The sequence below is a fragment of the Opisthorchis viverrini genome, assembly GCF_000715545.1.
Source record: "Opisthorchis viverrini unplaced genomic scaffold opera_v5_19, whole genome shotgun sequence".
Taxonomy (NCBI): domain Eukaryota; kingdom Metazoa; phylum Platyhelminthes; class Trematoda; order Opisthorchiida; family Opisthorchiidae; genus Opisthorchis; species Opisthorchis viverrini.
In genome coordinates this window covers 1,141,294-1,165,486 of record NW_008751675.1, presented here as the reverse complement: position 1 = coordinate 1,165,486, position 24,193 = coordinate 1,141,294, and the positions used below count along the sequence as shown (strand labels likewise).

Below are 24,193 nucleotides of genomic sequence, written 5' to 3'. Positions count from 1 at the left end.
GGTTACCTGGCGTGTTGATCTGGAAAGTAGCCAGCAAACTGAGAGAGGAGCCAACAGGGTTCGATTTCGGTTTGGGACGGATGCGTGATGATTGCTTTGAAACAGCAGAGGCCGTATGCATCAGTGACTGACAATATCCATCTTTGTGTCCCACGGACTTACATTGGCGGCACCGATGCTTCTTGTAAGGACAGAACCTGACGAAGTGCCAGGCTCCACAGTGCCAACATTGTGAAGGTGGTGTCTTCTTTGAGCCTTTGTTTTGCTTCGGACCAGAACACTGCGAGGTCGATTTGGTTGGGCCAGAATTGACAGGGCCAGGCTGTTGCGTATCCTGGTGTATTGCATGAACCTCGGAACCGCCATGACCCCCGAGTTGGACCATCGCGGTGTCATGCTTCAGGTTAAGCAACCGTTGACACTCCGAGGTGACGGCCTGCAGCGTCATGGATGGGTCCTGCTCGATGCGGCTGAGGAGTCGGGTACGGATTTCTGCATCCTTCGGGGATTGTAGACCACATATGAAAATCAGCGACTTGAACTGATCTTCCGTTAACGATCCGAGTTTGAACCGTTCGCATTCTCGGTTCACGATGCCAGAATATGTGAGGAAGTCGTCTGCATCACTCTTCACTAGCTTCATGCATCGATAACGGATGTTGAAAAGTGACGTTTGCTCACCGAATATTTGTGAAAGCGTGTTGACCGTTTCATCAAAAGTGAAATCGCGCGGGTTTTTTGGCAGAATATAGTTAGCGTACTTATCATGCTCTGCGGGTCCAAGTTTGCGGAGCAGGAGGCGAACCTTCCAACTATCATCTTGAAGTGAAAAATCGACCCTGAACAGGTCTTCATAGCGACGAAACCAAGCATCAAACGTTATGCCAGCTGAGGGTTCATAGCAAAATTCGTTGATACTGCCAGCGATTCCATCAACCGACTGTGGGACGCTCGACGCCGCCGGTGAAGCCAAAGATGTAGTTGATAGTCGCTCCGTAAGTACTTTGATGAGTTGCAGTTGTTGCTCAAACATTACTTCGAGTTGTTCTGCCTCCATCTTGCGTCGCCAAATATGTTACGGTTCGATCACGCTGCGAGCAAAACAATATGATATGCGGATCGTGGCAATACTCTATCCCCAGTTGTGTTGCTTGATCCAGACTCCTAGCACGGCGGATAGTAAGAAGACAAAAAACCTCGGACACAAACTTTAATGATCCAACAACAGGCGATCATGGAAAAAATGACAATGCACATATATATATATATATATATATATATTCGTAGTTTGACCTTGAAGATGCCGGAAATTGGCTAGCACACATAAAAATACAGTGTTTTTGGGGATATTGATATCCCCAACAGGCATCTAGTGTAAAAGAAAACAGAATGGACCTTAGCAGTTTCAGCATTCATTTTGTCAACAATACTGCCGCCCGACGTGATGCCACTACCCAGATAAATAAATCTGTCCACTGTCCCTAGTGGTCTGGCCTGCTTTGGTGGTGCGCTCGCCCACTCTTTTACTAGCACTTTACACTTGGAAGTTGCAGAACATACCATAACGCATGGCAATATTATGTAGTTATTTCGTGTTTTTTGTATCCTAATGGAATCTGAACTATGTGTTGCAATATCGTCTGCATATTCCAAGTTCTCAAGGTCTCCGAGAAGAAGCTTCACGCCAGCAGTAGAACACAGCTTACGTTTCTCCGATTTCAAAGAGCGTTTGAGGATGAAAGATCAGGAAGAGCAGCCTTTTGAATGGCTACATCACTCAAGCCCGAGCACCACTTCACAGTAGTAGCCATTTTTCTGGCTTTTTGAGGATGAAGATAAAGACAAACTGCCTCTTGGCAGTCTTCTTTCTTTCCTGGTGAGCACAGCATATTCTTTCTGTTTCAGTAACAAATCGATTATTGCGGGAGATTGTGTGCAACATCTGTCTGACTGGTAATATGTGGCCGTACATAACAGGACGCCGCGAGACGCTGTCAGACATGTGGCTGTTCAGACTTATTTTACTGGCATTATGTCTTGGACGGGTGCTGGCGGGGCTTGGAGAAATTTACTGTGGCGAGGACAACTGCTACGATTGTGAGTGGGTTTGACGATAACTTGCCTGTTTTTCATTATTGTTGCTACCATGTTGTCTTTAAATATCATCATTTCTGATTCAGAATTTTTAAGAACCCTTGTGAGACTGTCACTTTCTAAAGGGGCACACTACTAATCCTACCGAGATATAACTCGAATACAACCCTGTGGAGGGTTCCAAACGGTTGGTGTGTTGCACTCTTAATATTATCTTTAATCTAGTTAGAAGACAGGCAGCGAATTACCTCGTGTCAAATTGACGGTCAAGTGTATACAGTGCTCTTTCACTCCTGGCGCGAGTATTCTGTTTATTTCACACAGCGAGGTGGTGGAATCGTTGGACTTGGGTTTCGCTCCTATTTGAGCTCATCGACAATACATGTCCTTACTCATTCCGGGATTTGGGCTCTATGCATTCAGCATACGAAGCGGGCGTGTTGCCAATCCACCAGCACACGCTGAATACACCCGAACTTTCGTTTCCGAACCCATAAAGTCGTCCGCAATCCGATTGGTGATTGGTTTGTCCAACCCTGATGGTCACTACTTCACTCATCTGAGGTACTAGAGAGCTTGGCCGTGTGCTTTTTTTGTATTCCCAAAATTTTTGCCCTGCGGAACGAAAAACTGTTCTTCTAAGCTGTCGGCAGTCAAAACTAAGGGAACACGTATTAAGGTCGTTGCTGGAGAACAATATGATACTCGTTGCTATCTTACATGATAGTTTGGGGCATTTCAAAGTTTCTTTTTCATTCCTCTCATTATTTTCATGCTTATTCCCGAAGTAACATTTTTAAAGGCTGTCAGAATGGGTGCCGGCTGTAATTTGATAGCGCCCCCTGTTGATTTCAGATCCTGGTAGTCGAAATCGTAACTTGAAAAATCATACCTGAGTATCGCTTTTATGTATGGTAGTTGATGGAGGCGAGATGGCTCAAGCGGTTAGAGCGCAAATTTCCTGACCGCAAGGTCCGTGGTTCAAACCAGACCTCTGCCTCTCGACTTCCCCTGTCTAGGCTTGGGCAACCTGACAGAATCCCAGCCCTCGTGCTCCCTTTGGGTGGCATGGCAGCTAGGCACCGAAAGGGTGTTACAGCTGAATGATTATTATGATTATGGTAGTTGAAACCCATCTGTCATTTATATTATTCCTGACAAATCCGGTTTCAGGTTTGGAATTCGGGATATTGTTGACTAGATGGACAGTATATTGAGCCCTCTGTACTCGAATAGTCTAAATGAATGGGCTTCTTATCAACCATTTGAGCTGAAGACTCCGTTCGCGGACCTCATCTAGTTGTAGGTGACTTAACAGTACTCCAATCCACGTAGCCATGATTTTGTTCGCGGATATAGTGCAATTTAGAGGCGGCAAACAAACAATCCTTTTCGTGTCCTAGAACAAAGATATCGTAATCGGACATTCTTTTGCTACCCTACTTATTCAAGGGAGCTAACTTCCGTCTAGGTGCAGTTGTTTCTCGCAGGAGTGGAACAACAACCTTCCAGTATTATTGTTGAGTACACTGGAGTATTAGGCAATTTATTTAATTACTTACCTTGTTCTCTTTACGTCCCCCTTTAACCTTGCATTCTCATTGCCCCATTACACCTCTTCATTGGAATGGGCTAATTTAAAATGACGGTCAGAGTATACTCTAGGCAAGTCAATTGCAAATGAAAAAGACCCCTAGCGATATCATACTTCCTATCACTCGCTCAGCTGAATCACTGTTATCATATGTATTTTAATTGACAACGTAAGGCGTATCTTCGTAACATTCAAATAAGGAGTGATATGCCATCATCATCATCATAGACAGGAGAACACTGAGAGTAGATGCTGGTGCGTAGCCACCGTGCAATCGTGGGGAAGGAATTCCATAGCAAGGAGTAGGAAACTTAGAGGGGGTTTAGTGCATGAATCCATGTTATTAGGGTGGACGGTCGATAAAAAACTACCTGCATCTTCAAGCAGCAGCGGGATTGAACCCCGAATCGGAGTAAGACGCCAGCATAACGATTTGCCCAATGTCGTTTGCGAACAGCATTCGTCACGACAGATAAACTTTTGCTAGACCGTCTGGCTAGAAAATGACAGCATAAAGGCTATTGCGGTCTGCTAAGCGCCATGTTCTCTAGGGTTTCCAGCATCGCACAGAGGAAATCACGTGAAACCCCGTTCAGATAGACGTGGAAATTCGACAGCTGTAGCCACCCTCATTTGGCTCGTCTATTTCATGGCTTGTCCTCTCCGAGTCTTCCGGCAGCATGTGTTCGGCGTGGAAAACAGCGCTTCCTTTGGTAGACGGCGGCTGGGCGTGCGTGATGCATGTCTCAGCAATCCTAGACTAACCAGTCTTGTTTGCTGCCCCAGTGATTCTGCTTCGTTAACAAGCGCTCGACAACGTACCACTTCGTTGCTAACTAACGCCAACTATCCTTCGAAGGCACCAGTAGTGCGAGTTTTGGAGATAGGGTTTGCTGATCGGAGGGACCGAGGTTCCGAACAATAAGGCGAGGTTACTGTCACTGTTGCTCTGTATGTGCAACCTTTCACTTCCATTGCTGTTGAACTGATGCAAAATGATAAATGCTGCTCAAGCAGTACACTCGTGGATAATGCGGCTGCAAAGGTTCATAAACTGGCCAAAAATACCGAGCCGTTCATTGGGAATCTCTGAAGGGTTGCCAGTAGAGTGGGAATCCTGTCTGTACACCTTAAATGTGTTAAATACATGTCGAAACAAGAGACCAACCATTTTTTAGAGTAGATTCTACGGTTGTCGAACAGCAGAATGCTGTCCGCATGATCCGAATCTAGTGGTCTTTCTTCAGCTGCTACTTTCATTCGTAGATTCGCAGCTCATTGTGTATTGAATTAATGATGAAACTGGATATGGTGGGTGGTAGAGTTCTCTCCCTTGCTTGTCGTAACACTTTTGGGCAGTACGTTGTAAACCCTGACATGACCATAGGTATTACAGGTCATGGAGCATACTGATCCATCTCGAGAACGCACCTTTTTGTCCAAGTACATTACCCTACCTAAAATTTGAGAAGTCCCTCTGAAATCAAGAATAAGTGCGCTTGTGGGTCGGCGATGTACGCTAAACTTCTCAGCTATTTGATGTCATGTAACTTAAATGTAATGTACATGCGACTTGGAGCACCTCTCACGGGCGGCATCGTAAGTCGTTTGGTAACAAGACATATGCAGTCCAACTGTCATTCTCGGCGAGCAGATCAATATCCAGTACTGTCAGAGTGCCGAAAAATAGGCAGTGAGATTTTTAAGGTCCTCAGTCAAAACCTTCAGCTCAAAAGCTTGATCGAAAGCTCGGAGTAAGACAACCGGGACAGTGTAACGAGGCGCTATTCATACCCAAACACCACACCTAGAGGGCCAGTAGACTGCATTTCTCAGACCTCTGTCAATCCGCCCATCTCCAGTTTTGTTGGAGAAACTCTGTGCACGCCGCATTATCCCCCTACACTAAAGTTCAGTTGGTTTCTGAAGTCCGTGAAGCGTCGCATCACGATAAGCTCCAATGTTTTTGCAACGTTGAGCTGCTGCCTCGGTTGGAATGCCTTCACCAGAGGTGACTAGTGCCACCCTTTAGATACCTTGGGCGAGATGGTCCAAGTGGTTAGAGCGCGAATTAACTGACCGACCGGTCCGTGGTTCGAACCCGACCTCTGCCACTCGACTTCCCCTGTCTAGGCCTGGACGACCTGGCAGTATCCCAGCGCTCGTGCTTCCTTCGGGTAGCATGGCAGCTAGGCACCGAAAGGGTGCTACAACTGAACGATTATTTATAATTTATAATTTGTTCGCGGAATAGCTTTAAAATTCCATCAGTTGTCCTTTAGTCAGTCAGCTTCTCCTTGCTATTCACAAAGTTGCGCGCTCAAAAAAGGTTGAACATTCCACTGCGCTGAACATTTCCTTCCAACTAACAGGGGGACACCCGTAGAGTGACCAACTATCATGGCGAGTCACTATAAAACTAAGTAGCTTACAAGCCATGCACACGAAGGCCGTTCGGGTGGGACACATATCACCCACCCTTCGAGGATTACTCATTTTCGGTTCGTCCTTTGCCTAAAACCGGTCGTCAATGTCTACTCTGAACAGAGAAGTAATGGCTCCTAAGACGATCGTCGACCTAAGTATTTGTCTGCTTGAGACTTGAAGTTAGGCTAGTTCTTGTACAATGAATGAACCGGTTTGGCGCGTGCACGACAGTTTCCCCGTCACCTTCTGGTCTGTTGTACTTCCAAAATTCAATTTGTTAGTCGATTGTGCTGGCTTGGGAGAAAGCTTTGGGAATGTCCTACAAAGGGATTCTACTTTGACATGTGTCATATGTAACCGGACTGATTTAGAGCTGGAAAGATGTTGGCTAATAAGGAAACATAACTGATTCGCAGAGGTGTTGCTTTACGTGTCGGCCGCGCTCTGTTTCTGATTTATTCCCCCTAGGTACCGCTTCGTGTTCTAGCAGTTGAGACGAGTATCTCGTAATATTATGCCACTGTTTCTGCTGTAAGTCTGTGGCAGTATATATAACCTGGATAAAGCAACCTCCTGTACAAACTTTCGTTTCCAGATAACCCTAGTCTCATTCAGGTAATCGCATTTCTGCTTGTGAATAACCAGAATGCTTAGTCTGGACAGTTCTTGGTCCTCACGTAGGACATGGTGATTATGAAGCCATGTCCTTGCGTTTTCACTAGACCTTTTACTGTAAATATAAGCGCTTCCCACAAAACGCAGCCATACATGCGCCTTCTTCCGTATTGGGACTTATGAGGCCAATATGGAGGGACACCGCAGCTTCAGGAAGCTCAGTGGCTAAGGCGCGAGCTCACTGACCAGAAGGTCCGTGGTTCGAACCCAACCCTGGTATATTGATTGCCTCTATCTGGGCTTGGACAACCAGGCAGCACCTCAGCCTTCATGGTTCCTTCGGAGATGCGTGCAAGCTAGGCACTGAAGGCACGTGACAAATGGACGATTATTGGTATTAATATATACCACTGAAGGTTCTGTTGGAAATTCAAGCCAAGGCTTGATGATCGTCACGTCTACCGTGACGATTGGTGGCTGTTCAAGGGAAGCCTTCTGACCATTAGGCAGCAGTCAGATGGTTGTCTGAATAGTTCAGCTGCTGGTTGCAGCTAGAAACATTCGACGAGTGCATGATCCTAGCTTGAAACTCTTAACATTAGGGTCACGTGCTTCGTCCAGTGAGAACGAAAGCACCTATGTGGGTCCGACCACTTCGTCCCAACACCTTTTTCACGACCGTGTCCCCCTCTTTTCAGTGCTCCAAGTCAGTCGAGACGATGACCGGGCTTTTATCCGTAAATCTTATCGCAAATTGGCCCGTGAGCACCATCCGGACAGACAGCAAACTCCCAGTGCCAAAGCAGAGGCAGAATTACATCTACGCAAGCTTAATATAGCCTATGAGGTGAGTATTTTCGTTGGTTTGTTCTTTACGCATCTGAATTCCTCGAGCAGATTCTGATGGATGAAGAACAACGGCGTGACTACGATTACATGCTTGACAATCCGGAAGAGACCTATTTCCACTACTACCGGTATTATCGACACCGATATTCGCCCAAAATTGATGTCAGAATAGTGATTGCAATCATCGTGACTGTTCTGTGTGTTATTCAGGTGGGTTTCCTCGTGTTCTTTGGCTTCTTTTCATCGCATATGACGACACAAGACTTGGTCTCCTCGATGCAATAAAACCAATCGCCGCTTCATGGAGGTTTTGTCAGAATGCTCAAACGCACAGCAATTTTGACGTTATTCGTTTGTAATACCTAACTAGTTACTTCGCACTTTTGTCCCTAACAAACCCGTTTTTGGATTATGATGAGCGGTAATTCACACACCTTCCGTTGGGAACACTTCGGCCATCAAACACTGTATGCATAAATCACGAATCGATTGCGCCCAGATCGATATTTGGTTAATTTTGTGGTGGAATCGTCAGCAGAGGAGACGGTCGAACAAATAGCTGTTAATTGCTTGTGGCTATAAGCCTATGAAGATCGGTAATGATTCTTCTCGATTTGAGTCCGAGGCGTATCTACGGGATGATGTTTGCTCTCCGGCGTTTCTGAACGGTGGGTGGTGGGAATCTGTAAGTGTTTGAGAAAAGGAAGCTGGACATGAGAGCCACAAAGACACCCAATTAGACAAATCTTTTTGTGTTTGTCCGAACTCGAGTTTTTTGTGTAAACCATCCCAACAGCCGTTAACTTATCACCATAAAAGACAGTTCATCCTTGTACACATCACTTACATGCTTCTTCGCTTACTACAACGGATCTGTGAACCTAGTTCTTTATTTTGTGTAGGCAAATCGGAATGCTGGTCCATTCCGTGTTGCCGTACGTACGCTGCTATCCAAAGCGGTCTTTTAACTGTATGCGTTCAACTCATACAACCTTATTTTTTGCTCAGTATTCATTTGTTTGGTTCTCTAAAAACGCCGAAGAGCAGTTTAGCTGGCCTTCATCAACCAAACCTCTGGAAGGACCGTATGAACCTGAATGGAACCCCGTCGCCGGACCCCGTTGACTAAACGACTTCCATACCGCACCCTTTAAAGAAGGTCGTGAATGTCTTGTGGTTATCCCGATGACTTTACTCCAAAATGTCTAGAATGAAGGAAGCATACGGACAGAATGGAGCATTTCGATGGTGATGCCTTCTTTCAAAAAAGGTACAAAACATGGTGCGAAAACCACCGGGGCGTCTGTCTAGTTCCCATAGTGTCGAATGTGCTCTCTCGTATTGTGCTACGCAGACTGATCCGTCATCTGGAGAGTCGTCGGATTCGCGAGAATGATGCTGGGTTCAGCCCTGGCCGGAGTTCCACCGATCATACCTCCACTTGATCTTCCACTCCTCCCGACGATCATCCATTATTTTTTTTCTCAACCTCAGATCTGCTTTTGACTCAGTGGATCGTCAGTAACTGTGATAGTGTCTGGGGATGAAGGTTGTCCCTTCTAAATCCTTGCTTTGTATCGGATGTAGGTGACTGAGAGACAATCAATCCATGAAAGCTCTTACCCGTTCATCTCAATCGCATTAGTGGCTACACTGAGCAATCAATTGAGTTCTCACATCAAAGCTATCGCGTAGCTCCGTAACTCGCTGCCATACCGGACAAACACAACTATTCAGCGTCAGTGAACTGATTGAGTCATCTCCCTCAGCGCTTGGTTCTCACTCGGTCATTCTGCTTATCTTCGGTGAACGAACAGATCTTTACTAGCTGGAACCACTGTACTTCTGTAGAGTGGTTTGTAGCTGAAAAAATTGAACTGAAACGTAGCTACATTGCTTGTTTGTTCACGTTTGACCATGACCGTTCTGTTCAGCTAGATTGAACACTGCGACTGTGCTACACTGGCAACACATGGTCTTCCCCGTCTTACAATACACATGATTCACCTACATCATGCGTTATGATCTCGCCGCGCCTGAGCACACTTGATTTGTTTTCAGTTTCTGATGCCGATCACCAAACTAGTTCGTACGTGTACGCGTGTTCTGCTGAACTATGGGACGATGGTGTCGAAGTCTATCACTTTGGTTTCCATTGTTGTGTGTGCGCTTTCGGTCGAGCGTTGATTCCTACTCGCTTTTAGTGATTATCGTGGTGTCTGATTACAGTGAGTCTCTGACAGGCTTTGATCACGAACACTCCATCCTAATACTTAGCTATTGACATAATTGGCGACTTGGCCCCTGGTAGCATTGCTTAACGTGTGATCAAATTATTTGCCAGTTACCCTCAAACGAAGAAGGAAGTATCTGGTCTTTAATATACTAGAATGAGACAGCTAGCTGATTGAATTCATGGTCTTTTGGGCAGAATTTCATGTGATTGATAGTCACCCACTGTGGCTGATACACACTTGTCCAATAAGCACCGAGCTGTTTCAGTTACGGGTGGGTTGAGCTTGCATCTAATTCAACCCCCCTGTGCAGTTTGGTCACCAACATTCATTAGCCATTTGTTCGTACTGAGTTATGTTAAGCTTACATGGACACTGAATAAGTCTTTTTAATGTAGGATTCTTATGAGAAGGTCTTCTGTTTGAAATTTTGGTAGAGCTCCATGAGTTAGCCAGGATTATTCCCGATCATTTGAAGTGCCAACGTTCAGCTGTAGCATCCCTCCGGTGCATAGCTCTCATGCCACTCGAAAGACGCCCGGGGGCTGGGATATTGCCAGGTTGTCCAAGCCTAGACAGGAGAAGTCGAGATGCAGAGGTCGGGTTTGAACCACAGACCTTCAGGTCGGTAGATTCACGCTCTCACCACTGAGCCATCTCGCCCCCCCTCATTTGAAGTGGGTGACTCTCAATCAACTCACGGACCAACCTGTTGGAGTTACTCACAACTCGCACGCGCACCAAAGAAGCTTGGCTTAACAGTAGTTGGAGCGAGATGAGCATGGTGGATTTGCCTTGTCTGTATTCTAAACTTACATCAGTTTGTCCCAATTCACCTGTGGTGGCATGTCTGCCTCTCTAACAGCATCCTGCAAGTACATGGCTGTGACTTGACCAAACTCGCAGATAGCGCTGTTTTGTATTCTACTTCTTGTCGGCTTATTAGTGTCGTTTACTTGTATAAGGAACAGTGTCTTTACCGACATCCGAACGATGTGAAATCAGAATCCACTGAGACTTTTTTTCAAAGCAAGTCACAGCAGAGTAGCTTGTCTCGTGTTTCTCGCGCTCAAAGTTTCGGTTTTCCGCGTCGTAATACGGCAAATTCGGTTGCCCAAAGCATGCACTGCTATGTCCACCAAACCAGGGAGGTTTCTGATTGTTGGAAGGTACCAATACCTGAGTAATGTTTCGATGGATTGCTTCTAAGTCATCCCCGTAAAACCGTTCTGAATTGTACTCATACTGGAATACAGAGGTAAAAATCCCATCTTCAGAGGTGGAAAGGCTACAGTTCGAACTCACTGAGATGGTGGTCGTGAGTATTCTCTGAATTAACGTGATGATTATGCATTTTGTAACACCCGCATATGATATTTCTTGGCATGTGGTTACGGATCACAGCCGCTCTACTTGACACAAAGCCCCTAGTCGCAACGTTTAATGCAATGTCACTGGAAAGCGTACTCCGTTATTTTCACCATGAATCAAGGTGGTTGGTGAATAAGAGAACCGACATGTGTTGTGTGGGGATCTAACGAACCCAGCGTTTGTTTATGTTCTATGACACAGTTTGAACATTTTATCTACGTCGTGTGTAGATAACATTTTGGTTGGGAAAAAACGATTTCCTGTTTGAATTCGAATACAACATTTAGGCTTCTGCATGCTCCACTCGGACACTTCTTGAAAGTTTCATACTGAAAGCTCGATTTTCGTCCTGTATCCAATGCGTCTTCTATCCAATCTCTTCTCTTTTGCTTGTTGTGTTAACTACATTTTGGAGTCTTCACATAATATAGGCTCGTCACTTCTGAAGCTGTCAAGAGTACTTACCTCTGAAAATGTACCACAATAGTTTTAGCTCGGGTTCATTCATTAGTGGTGGACCAGGTGACCGTGCCCCAAGCTTGGTAATTAGCTTTTCTTCAGTGAGGTCATCAGCGCCCAGTAATGATGTCATATTGATTGGTGTTGAAACCTTTGCAAGCTGATTGCCAAGCTTAGCGAGCAGATCAACGGCCATCTGGTCAACCACCAATATTGATTGGACACGACGGTGTTAGGAATTGAAGATACGGTTGCGCCTCTCTCAGTAGATCTTCCACGACGGCTGACTCTGTTGTCTCCCCTACTGTACTCTTCAGGGTGCTTGAGAAAGACCGTCGTCTTTTATTCATATCCTGTAGGATGCAATGGGGCGTTAATGAATATCTTGACAATCTTTGTGATCAGGATGCACGGTAATGCTTGTTGTATCTTCGGACCCTCTTTTCACTCTGTTTCGTTTCAGCTTCTGATCGGTCAAAACCTCCACTCAATCGCTTCGACTTCTGGTCGCCCGCATACTTGGCTCAAGCACTCACTAATAGTGCTTCTCTTATAACCCTACGATACCTAGCTGGCTGAAATTTATGTGGAATTTTGTGTTTTGAACGCTACTTCGCAAATCCGCTGTGATTTGTGTACCTCTTCGGCGCGCAAAGTTTTTTTCTCACGTGAATTCACTCATGGTGTTAGTAATGAGTCTGTAGATTTGAGGTTGTCCATCTATATCAGTCATCAAGATATGGCATGAAAATACACAATTCACAAATCAGTATGCCTTCAAATGTACTACCTTTTCTATGGCCCAAAAGTTGATGCTTTCAGTTTACTACACTGGACTTACAGTTTATATCAGCGATGCGATCAGCTTACTTTTTTCTAGAGATTTAAATTTCACACTTCAATGTGCGAAGCAGTCGAATTTCATTTATTTCAGCTACCCGCTCACCAAACCCATCAATCTTGATAGTGGCATTGTGTGTGCAGAAAATCATTCCACATTTCACGCTGTGATTTGTTTTAGCTGATCAATTAGTGCTTCTAAAATGAGAGGACACGGGTCTCATGCCTCAGATGACTACCAGGTGCTCTACCATTTCATCTTACCTGACGCCTTGGATTGCCACGTTTAATGAAAACACCGCTGATAACTTAATTCCAACGAGAGACAGGCAGCAATAGTGACTTTTTTCAAACCTGTTTTGTTTTCATCCTCCTGCATTCCTGGTGCTTGTTTACTTCAGATCAGCTCGGCAAACTTCCAGCTCTCACATGATCTTGTCTTCCAGACTGCCTATTCATACCGATGGTAAACGAAATTCCTGTAGAATACTGACTACTGAACCGGCCGTTTCAACAGTTTGGCCTTCTTTGCTACCCTGTGGATCTGGATTGCAGAGCACAGTCCGTTCGTAGGATTGGCATCTTCTCAAGCCAAATGTTCTAGAAACGACCGGGTTTTCTTACTGCATGTAGCATAGCTTAGTGTGGACCCTTTAATATCACCACGTTCACATCCCCTTTCACTTTTATGCAGTATATCGGGCAATGGACAAGTTACAACCACGCGTTGACTTACCTGGCTCGAGATCCCAAGCACCGTGCCAAAGCGCGCGAAATCGCCAGTGCTGACGGTCTGTTGTCTGTGCGGAGAAAAGACAATGGGGCGCGATTTACGCGAGAAGAACTGAAAGATCGAGAGGAAGCGATACTTCGTGATATCATCAGTAGGACTGTCGACCTTCGGTAAGTTTTCTTCTGGCAGGATTCGTTCTTATCAATAGTTCAGTAACAGATTATTTATCCAGAACAAGACATTCTCGTGATAGACCTGAAAAGAATCGCTTAGGTAGTGCTATTATGCATCTTCTGATGACGATTAATTGCGGTATCTGCTATCAGATGTTCTACGCACGATAGGAGGCACACCTACCGGGTCGATCGGTCAGCTGTATTTTGTACCGCGTGCAGAACACCGAATGACGAAGTTGTATAGTTTACTGAATCATTCACCATTGGAAGATTCGTTACCCGAATTCGTGGTATCCTTGGTCTTATCTCGGTCAACACATGGCAAAAACTGTGTTTTTTTTGCCTTTTTTAGATGTGTTTCTGTAATATACAACTGAAGGGATACAGCGAAATACGGGTGCTTTATCGTGCAAAAGTTCCTTTCTCTGTGCCCTGTTCGAGAGTATTCACTGGACACTAATGTGTCTCGGCGAACTTCATGGTTTAGACTCTCCGGTTTGGCTCATGTGCAGTCGCTTGTTGGTTAAGGGGAAATCAATAAATCTGTGACTCACGTTTGACCTTTGCTGCCTCCACATGATGTTGAAATATTGACCACTTCTGACCTACGCGGTACAAACAGATGTCGGGTCTACCTGAACTGTTTTGTAGTCGCGGGGACTTGGATCGTTTTTAGTTCCGGAGTTGTTGAACTGTCCTGAACTGTTGCTGAACTGTCCTTTGGTGTGAGCTTTGCACCCACGAATTGTAAGGTCATGCTCGTGGACATGCAGTCACTGTACACACGCAGTCGAAGCTCTGGGGCGTTTAACGTATCTTGGAATTTACATTAGTTCTGATTGCAATGAGACAGGTGAGGTCAATTAACGGATCTGCAAGGCTCGGATCGCGTTTACTAATTACAGACACCTATCGCGTCAAAGTGGTATATCTCTGAATCTCAAAGCACGTGTGTATCAGGCTACAGTACGGGCTGTTTCGTTGTATGGTAGTGAGGCTTGGCCTGTTCGGGAGCGGAACTGAGACACCTTCAGGTGTTCGACGACCGTTGTCTCAGAACCATAGCTCATGTGGGTTGGTGTCGTTGGATCCGTAGTGGGGCAGTTATAAAGAAAGCTTTCGTTTGCTCAACGGGTACTCTCATTGAAGAATGTGTCCAGCATCAAAAGCTGCGTTGGTTGGACCATGTATTGCGTATGCCGAACCATCGTTCGTCACCATTCGTGCAGACGCTCTGATCATATTTGTCAAAGTGGACTGAATTCAACCGCACCTTTAAATTTAATTTCTAGCTTAGCTTCATGTCTTGGTGATTCCGCATTCCTTCTCGTTCCCTGTTGGGACCCTGTGACCTCCGCGGTCTGCGTCGACTCACTTCAAGAACGCGTTTTCGGTACCGGTCTTCAGATTTTTATTTCTTTGTTCTTCTTCCAGCGGAGACTGTGCGAAGCCTTCATTACGACGGTTATTCATTTGTCAGTTGGTGTTGCTCCCCTATACGTGCTATTGCTGGCTAATTTGGGCATTCAAATGGGTCTGGTTCTATTGGATACTTCGCCATCCGTACGATGAAGCAGCTAAAGTGTTCCTTACTCGACGACGTCTTGGAATGAGTGAAGCTCAGTGGGATGGCTTGGACGAGGAGCGACGAGATGCATTCATGAAAAAACAACTGTGGGACCCGATCGCTTTCCAGGTGAGTGTCTTTTCACGTTGACCCTCTAGTTTATTACGCATCTTTGCCTTATCTTACCTTCACGCACGAGGTAATCGACTAGAAGCCATTCACCTAATAAGTAGAACACTTGATCCTCCATTTCAAACCAACCAAACTTTTGTGCTGGTATCTTGAGAAACAATCTGGTTGGCTGTGTGGTTCCGTTCGCTCAGATTTCGGATCTATGACGGAACCTTGAACAGTGAAGATGAACCCTTCGACGAAGTCAGCTGTATACACTTACAATCGAGATTTACCGAAATAACGTCCCTAAAACTATGCCATCCACCGTGTTTAAAACAAAGTCCCAACTGTCGATATATTAGGAAGAAGGAAGCCACTCCTACTAAGTGGACTGAATCAAACACAGTGCTTAAATGCGGCGCCCACAGCAAAGGCGCAAGTACTTGTTTCAACCAAGCTTTTTGTCACTGTAGCTGGACAGCTGGACGCTTTGCGTTTGTAAGACTACGGGACTCGAAAATCCGCACAGAAGTAAGTTGTGTTGATTGAATTTCCGCAATTCTGGTGTTTTATCAGTCACGTACGCGTCAAAACGCGACAATTTTTGCACAACGCATCTGCTTCTTCAAGTACTTATACGCCTAATTTCCGCCGAACATTCAGTTATAACTGGTGAAAATACCGATTAGAATTCGAGGTGGATCATGGGACCATACTTTGGGTCCGCGCTAGAGTTTTTTCAAAAATCTTTTTGTCTATGCTTGGCAAACCAGATTGTAGCTCCGGCCCAGTTCTCGTTACGGACTGCGTGATAACTATCCACGTGTATGTGGGGCTGAAGATTGGACCAAGTGGTTAGAGTGCGAATTTACTGACCGGAAGGTCCGTGGTTCGAACCCGACCTCTGCCTCTCGACTTCCCCAGTCTAGGCTTGGGCGACCTGGCAGTATCCCAGCCCTCGTGCTTCCTTCGGGTGGCATGGCGGCTAGGCACCGAAAGGATGCTATGGTTGAACGATTTTTTTTAACTTGATCAAATCGTTCCGCAGATCGATTTGGTATGAAAAATAAAGGGTTAACGCTGGTGTTTAACGGATTTGGAAGTCGTCTTATCCCTCAACTCCGCTCTAAAATTGAGCCCTTCTGAGCCCACCAGAAATTGTAAATAGGTCTGCTTGCATCTCAGGGGTACACTCAGTGTACACTTTGTGTGTCCTTATCTTTCGGCCTTCACTGACTCCACACAAAATATTCCGTAGGTGAAATACGTTCCATCACTTTTTCTCTCTAGGCATATACCCAAGCGAAAGCGGAAGAAATGCGTGTCCTAGCTGCTCAAAGCGGTCAGCAAAAGCGGTATCGGCGATACATTCGGAACACCGGTGGACCCAAGCAATTTAGCATGGAGGACTTTGATTTTTAGTATCTCCTTCCCCGCCCGCTTGCAACACTCCGGGACTGACTACCCACTGCCTTTCATCCACACCGTTTTGGATCTCTCTCTTTGTTAGTTTCACTTTGGGTGCGTGGCGTTTCTACACCGAGTCAAAATACACTTATTTTTCTTGACGCTGTTTTGTTCTCATTCGCTGAGCCCATTGGAAACAAAAAGTCAATCCACCATTTTATTCGCTGAAAGACACAACAAAAACCGTCCCATTTTCCAGGGAAATGAATTCAATGGAGATTTCCTTCTGTCTGTGAAGTCGATCTATACAGAGAAGCATTGTCCAGCTGTTCCATTCTTGTTGGAAATCATCAGCGGTATGCATCTCACGAAACTGGAGTCGAGAGTTTCGAACGCGCGATCTTCCGACCGATGGTTGAACGCAACCGTTTCGACACGAGCGGCTGATCGGCAGTGTGAATAGCTCTCCGCCAGATACGCCACGTAAGGTTCATACGGAGTACGAACGTCGGCTAACTTTGTCATACGGATGAGTAAACTTAACTCGTTAGTGAGCTAATATCGTCCATGGTCTAACATGACGTTGGATGTTCCAACTCCTAGTGCATCACTTTTTTCCATGGATCCACATTAGTGCACTGGTCACCATTGGACGTTATCGAAGTGCCCCTGCGTTCTCCTTCTCGTTTCATCGTTTTTCTCACTGATTCAGCCCGCATGGACAAGGTCCACACCGATCCTCTACCCTTTGAATAAACAAGACGACTTTCTTCTCAAGAGATAGTTCAGTGGTTAGGCCGCCAGGCGGAAGATCCATTGTTTGAACCCAACCTCAGCATCCCGACTGTTCCTGTCTAGGCTTGGGCAACCTGACACTATCCCAGTCCTCGCGGTTTCCGTTGGCATGGCACCTAGGCACCGAAAGGGTGCTGCAGCTGAACGATTTCATTTCATTCATTCTAAGTTGTATTCTAAATTCAACATTTAATGGTGCGACTGTCGAGGTTAGGAAGTGCAGCATCAGGTGACCATTAACCATGTGCCGTCTCAACTCAGCAACCCCCAAGAGCAGCCCTTCTTATCCCCTTGAAGTTTTACGACAGCCATCGCTCATCGACAACAGCGTTATGTACCACCCTCGAAAAGGGGCCAGACGCCTATTTCCTGGCAGCATTTTTATTTGAAGGTTTAATCTAGAATTGGCCTTCGATTTGCTCTCGTTGGAACAGCTTTCGTGTTTTAGTGCAAGTAGTCTGGCTAATTCACATCTAGGAGAAGTACGGAACACGAGTTTTCTTGAAAACAGGGTTCTGCAGCAGCACCTTGCTGTGAGTTTTACGAGTGTATACGTACCCTAAGGCGCCACTGAGCTCCTGGTCCGAATTACACCATTCAAAGATGGAGGTGAAGTACTCAGTCATTGGCTGTCTGATCTGTATGCCTGCATCTGGGTTCACAGGGCTGCTGAAGAAAAAAATAGTTCAGTTGGAACACCCTTTCGGTGCCTAGCTGCTGTTCGACCTGAAAAGTGGTTCAAGTACCAGACATATGAATCAATGAAGCTGCTCAGTTGTGACGCCCTTTAGGTGCATAGCTGCCATGCAACTCAAAAGACGAACGAGAGGCAGTATGCTTCATAGTTGACCGTGGGGCGAGGTGTCTCAGTGGTTAGAGCCGAATTAATTGACTGTAAGGTCCGTGGTTCGAACCCAACTTCTGCATCTCGACTGCTCCCGTCTAGGCTTGGGCAAATTGGCAGTGTCTCACCCTCGGCGCACTCTTCAGGTGTGGTGGCAGCTATATACCGACATGCGGTTACAGCTGAGAGATTATTACTATTATTCCATGACCTTCTCCAGTGTTTTAGCCATTCTAGGGGGTCTCGAGAAGTGTGCAGTCATCAGTCTTGTGAGAGGATTTGGCAAATCTCATTTTGCATTCAGATGGTGACGGTGTTTAGTGCTATTTGGAGAACTCGTGTGACGTGTGCAAAACTTAACTTCAAAACCAGCGAATGAAAGCCATCCTATCCTGGCGCTTTGTATACAGCCGAACACTGCCCAAGAAATTTTGCCTATTCCAAATCGTAATGGCTCGAAATCAGCTGGGTTCGTGTCACAGTCTCAATGGCATAACTCAAAGAAATCACCACCGGCAGATGACAAGTGTGGACAGTTCGTCTCGTTTCTGGAGCCACCGATTGACGTGTGCATATACACTCCACCTGGTGTAGTTTTAGAGTGTTCAGGCGCAGACTTCCGTACCGTGATCTCTCTCGTTTCTTCAGTGTGATTGCCTTGTTTCGTACCGTTCGATATGGAGCATACACAGCTGGAGACGGATAGATACGGTGTTGCTATATCCCTTTTCGTTTGCCAACTCACGGACCAGGCTGTGTTTCAGCCGTTTATTCCACTGAAATATGGACAGTGTGTATCAAAAATTGTCGTTAGTAGTTTTTACAGGCTCCGTTGGGGTCCAGTTCACTTTTAATGGTCTGGCCTAGAGCACATGCAGCCGGGCATATTTCGCCGAAGATAGCTATCCATGGGTTGGGTATCAAATGACAGTCAGTATGTCGGGGGTGTCAAAGATGTTGTCACTTGTTTTGACAGGGCGACGTCGGTGAGCTCTGGTGTTCTTATCACAGTGAGGATATGGAATGACAAACACTTATTTCCGCTGAAAAGGGTTAACAACATCATGATATGCATCGTTCCGGCATTCGGTACGTCAGCAAAGACTGTAACCATTGCCTGAGGGTGAAGAATTCAGGCATATCATGGCCAATTGACTCTTGGAAGGGTGAAGTAACCCACAATCATGTAACTTTGAGTGGGGACAAGGGTAGTGAGCACCAGAATAACTTTTTTGTCCACCCTATTAGGGCCATGATATTTGAACGAGACAATTTAGTGTTCTGGGCCTACAGCAGAGTGGTTCCTTCGTGACGTTGAATGATCAGCATCCGTCGACATGGGAGCCCAGTCGTGTCTGGTCTGCGTCGCCGTAAAGACTAACGCCGAGTAGAACGATTTGGTATGTTTCGATAGCCTTCTCTGATTCAGATATATCTTGGTAAGGCTTGGGTTGCACTACCTCCACAATATATTGTTTATCTTTGTCTGGAAATCACGCCAACTCACTTGTCTTTTTGGTTAGTATCCCCACGTTCGTGATCATTAGTATGTTGACTTGTCCTCAGGGCTGTAGTGGTGGCAGCTTCGTCCATCGAAACATTAAAACTACCCGAAAATCTCGGGTTGCTGGATTGGTTTGTCGGAACCAGAGCCTGGTCTTTGAGTTGGTAACTGCCAAAAGTATCTTATCTCTATCTTCCCTTGATCGGTCAAGTGCATATCGTGCTGTTCCTCACCTAGTTGGTAGGAGCGTTCAAGTAGGTTAATGGGGCCTTCGGAATCGCTGAAAAAGTCGATTAGCTGCATCATCCTTTCGGCGCCGAGTTGCCATGCCACCCGCGGCAAGCACGAGGGCTGGGCTGCCAGGTTGCCCAAACCAAGGCAGGAGAAGTCGAGATGCATAGGTCGGGTTCGAAACACGGACCCTCCGGTCAGTAAATTTGGGCTGTAACCGCTGAGCTATCTCAATCCCAGCTTTTGACGAAAATCTTGCCGTTCTGGAATATGCAGATGATATCGTTCTCGACTTCGCCGAGAAGGCAGAAGTGTTTCTGGATGAACTGATCAAAGTCATCCCGTCCTTTGGCATGCACTTTGCTGAAAAGACTGCCCATTTCAGGGTGACAGAGGCAGAGAGGTGGTCAACCTTTGAGCTTGTAGCGCGCGATGGAAGAGATTACGAAATGTCTAGATGCTGTCAGTACAATTCACCTTCCAGGATGGGAACTGCGTGATATCCATTGTGCATGGTTAGGGAAACTGCTGCTAATAAGACTCGGTGGCATTCTTGTTGTAAGTTTCTATCCAGATTGCCTGAGCGAATGTCTGGAGGTGTATTCACCTCGGGATGGTTGCGGCAGACTACCATTCCTATTCCTTCCTTCACAATATGGCTTTCGAGTTGGTCAGGGTTGTACGCCAGCGAGGCATCACATTTTTGTACTGAACCTCCGACGTCTGGTCTGCTGGATAAGCGTGATGCGAATACTCCAGCACCATGATTACTCGATGGTTAGGGCGCGAACTTACTTATCGGAAGGTCCGTGGTTCGAACCCGACGGCTGGTGCCTAGGCTTGGGTAGCCTAGCAGGATCTCAGCCCTCGCGCTTCCTTCGGGTCGCCTGAAGGCCACACACGGAATGGACCTTACAGGTAGAGCCTTTCTCGCGCTAAAGCGCTCACAGCTTTCCTCCGCATCTTGTCACGTGGTGGTTTGTGTAACCTTATGACTAACTGAGCTGCGCTGGAGATTTTCTCATACCAGGTTGATTAGCGAACATAGATCTGACTAATAGTCTCCTGGAACCTGGAACAGGCACGGTGCTTGCCCCTTAAAAACTTGTTCTGCTGTAGTAGTGTGCCGGCACCCACCCTCCGCCTTGCTTCAAAGGTTGTGAGCGAAAGGCTTTTGATGATGACCCTAATCGTCTTCTCTACCAGGACGTTGATGGTATCCCGGCCCGTGTACACCCGTGAACATCACAAATAAAAATGCTCTCTCGCCACAATACTCCAGCGTCCAGCAGCGCGTGCTAGACGCACCTGTATTATCACTCCTGGAGAGAGACAGACATGCTCACTTTTGAGTAGTGAATGCGGCGATATGATGCTGTCATTATGTCTTCTGCGATAAGTTCCGCTTGGTTGATAGGTATTTCGACGTTGTCATGTGATCATCCACTTCCGCTACGTCGTTCATTCGTGGGGATCTCACGAGGTGCGACCAAGCTTTCTCTCACCGGGTGTCAAACTTGAATAAATATGTGCTAAAACGAACGACAAATTGTGCGTACATATAACAACTTGAAAAGTTACGAGGAAGTTGATCGTCTGGGAGAATAGAAGTCGTTTACTCCTTCTCCTGTGTGTTACGCTGCTCCTTACTGGCACCAAAAGTCGTTGTTTCTCGCACAAGTATTTCTGGCTTTCTGTCCGAACCCTCTAATTTCACGGACTCGATGTCGTCAGTCCGAAATTCTTGTATCTCCTTCTAAGGTTAATCACATTGCTAGCCAGTCATTTCCTACCCTCTATCAACCAGGAGGTCGGGGTCTTGAATTCCCCCGGAGAGTTGTCTGATGCGCACCGCTGGTGATCCTTATTAAGGATGAAATTGCTGTGTGGTGCTCTGCAGCTTTTTAGCATAGAAAAACTCCACCTAAACAGTGAAACCACGGTTATAACCTCAAAATCTGTCTGCTACCTACAAACCATGAGTAGTGTGTCTAGAGGAGGAAGAACCCCTTAATTTCCATGGGCTTTTCACCTTAGAAGCCATCATTCGAGCCTTTGATCAATATCAATTCACAGAACTGTATGATTGAAGCATTGTGACCGACACCCGGTCTGCTTGGAAGTTAGTCGCATTTTCGATCAACCAGTCTCTGTCGAGTGGTACAGTACTGACTGGAAAATGTCCACTCCATCCTACGATTTATAAGTACATCCACAAGACTACAGGCAGGTTTAACTTGTCTGGAAGTACTCATGTGTTGTAGGCAGTTTAGCTGCAAGAACAGAGGAAAACGGAAATAGTTGAAACCACTAATTTTGATGCTGCTGGTGATAAGGGGCACTCCATCCTGCCTAGTGGAAAAGCTAGAATTCGAACCATTTTCTTTCCGCATAAGGACTGTGTTGTTCCAGTGCTAACTGAGAGATCAACATGACCTCTTTACCACAACCGACGCTAAGTTTAAATTTCTGCTCAAACCTGTTGGAAATCGGTTGCCCGGAATTATGAGCATTCTTCTCGTTGCTTCGGTCAATAGTATCCATCTGTTCGCCACTGGTCTTTTGCGCAGTTCCGTTTTGCACTGCACACTGGTTTAGCTTCACTGTTCTCCCCTCCAGGCCGACTCCTCCGTATCAACACGCAGACTGCTCTTGGGAGTGACCGCAAGTGTGGCGGCCATCAAGACTCCACTATTAGTAGAACAACTGACACAGCTCGGGTTCGAGGTCCGCGTGATTCCCACCGAAAATTCTCTGAAATTCTTCGATCCCAACGACCTGTCCGTTCGCGTATTCCGAGATCTGGAAGAATGGTCCACTTGGTCAAAGCGAGGGGATCCTATTCTGCATATTGAAGTAAGCTGATGTTGATAACGTCTTCGATTTGCAGCGCAGCTGCGCAATTGGGCCGATACATTGCTTCTCGCCCCGTTGAGTGCCAATACTTTGGCTAAATTGGCCTACGGATTTGCGGATAATTTGTTAACCACTGTCGCCAGAGCTTGGTGGTTTCCAGATCAGGAACATTCCGAGAACAGCACGAAGAAACGGGTAGTTTTCGCCCCGTCCATGAACACACGTATGTGGGAACATCCGTTCACCGCGGAGCAAATCGATCGACTAACTCAACGACTAGGTTGGATTTGTGTCCCACCAACATGCAAGGTACTCTTGTGTGGTGAGCATGGTGTGGGGGCGATGGCTGAGTTGGAAGAAATCTGTTCAGTTGTTTGTGCCAACCCTGATTCATAAGATGTGTTTTTCTTTCCCGAACGTCTTCACCAATCATCTGTTTCATTTTGTACACTACTTTGTGCGCTCCTGTGGGAAATAACAGTACAATACAGAATACGATTAATCTCCGACCGTTTGTTAGGTGTACGCGGGAATGTATGGGGGAATCGGATCGTGTCAACCGGCTGGAGAACAACCTCCAAATCCAATAAATTAAGAAATATATAATTACAACTCTCTTCTATAAAATTGGCTTGCCGCGGAAAGAATATCGAAAGAAGGAAGGAATGAAGCCTACTTTCCCTTTCTCATACGTTCACAATACGTGTCGCCACTGTTTGATATGTGTTGCCTTGCGAGAAGAGCTTAAACTCAGGTTTCGACCACGTCAAGTCGAATGACCAATGAGCTGCTGGTGTCGCAACTTAGCTTGCTAATGGCACGAATGTAGTTAACCGTTTCGGGTGATGTTCGATTGGTGAGGCTGGGTCATTGATGCCGAATTTCCTCAGCTTAGAGAGAGGATAAAACGGCCTGTTTGGAACCCATATGATCCTTAGGATTGTTTTGTCAAAAGCGAAGTTCCTCGTAGGGGAAAGTAGAGTGTTCCAGTGATCTTGCTAACGAACTCATTATTGGTTCGCCCTGCCTGCCTTTCAAAACACTCCCACGTAGCTCTAAGTGGTTACCTGTATAGGCAACGACCGTACCATTCGTTTGCTTGGTCTGATGAACTCCTGAGGACTGGAATTCCAAATTCATTGTTGCTACAGGAAATCCGACCGCAATCTTATTTCGTTACCTCCAAGATGGTGGAATCACACAGAACTAACCAAAAACTGAAGAAACGGCTATGGTTAAGCTTTCAGATGCTACCTGGAACATCGGTCAGGCAGCATTCGATAGTGAACTTTCCTTAACTGCCTAGAGCTCAGTGCCACAAATTCTCATGCAGCAGGCACCATCCAAACTGAAGACAGTCTCCTCAACCGAAGCCTGCAATGTAACCCCACATCAGTGACCCAACGTCTGATGGAGGATATCTAAGCTTCCTTGGTTTGCTGCACCTGACTCATATGAGAGCATGACTTCAATCGGTGTATGC

General features: G+C 46.1%; 2 protein-coding genes across 2 annotated transcripts; both read left to right on the top strand.

The window, feature by feature from the left end:
• Positions 1-1,847: 1,847 nt before the first annotated feature.
• Positions 1,848-23,106, top strand: T265_01748 (hypothetical protein; the record flags this gene model as incomplete). The annotated part of the gene is made up of 8 exons (XM_009165838.1): positions 1,848-2,097; positions 7,429-7,577; positions 7,628-7,789; positions 13,178-13,386; positions 14,827-15,088; positions 16,364-16,494; positions 22,500-22,710; positions 22,750-23,106. Coding segments are annotated over 7 exons (1,053 nt in total).
• On the top strand, positions 7,431-16,105 carry T265_12856 (hypothetical protein; the record flags this gene model as incomplete). The annotated part of the gene is made up of 6 exons (XM_009165891.1): positions 7,431-7,577; positions 7,628-7,789; positions 10,292-10,441; positions 13,238-13,386; positions 14,827-15,088; positions 15,854-16,105. Coding segments are annotated over 6 exons (1,122 nt in total), but the record flags the coding sequence as incomplete, so codon positions are not given.
• Positions 23,107-24,193: the final 1,087 nt, after the last annotated feature.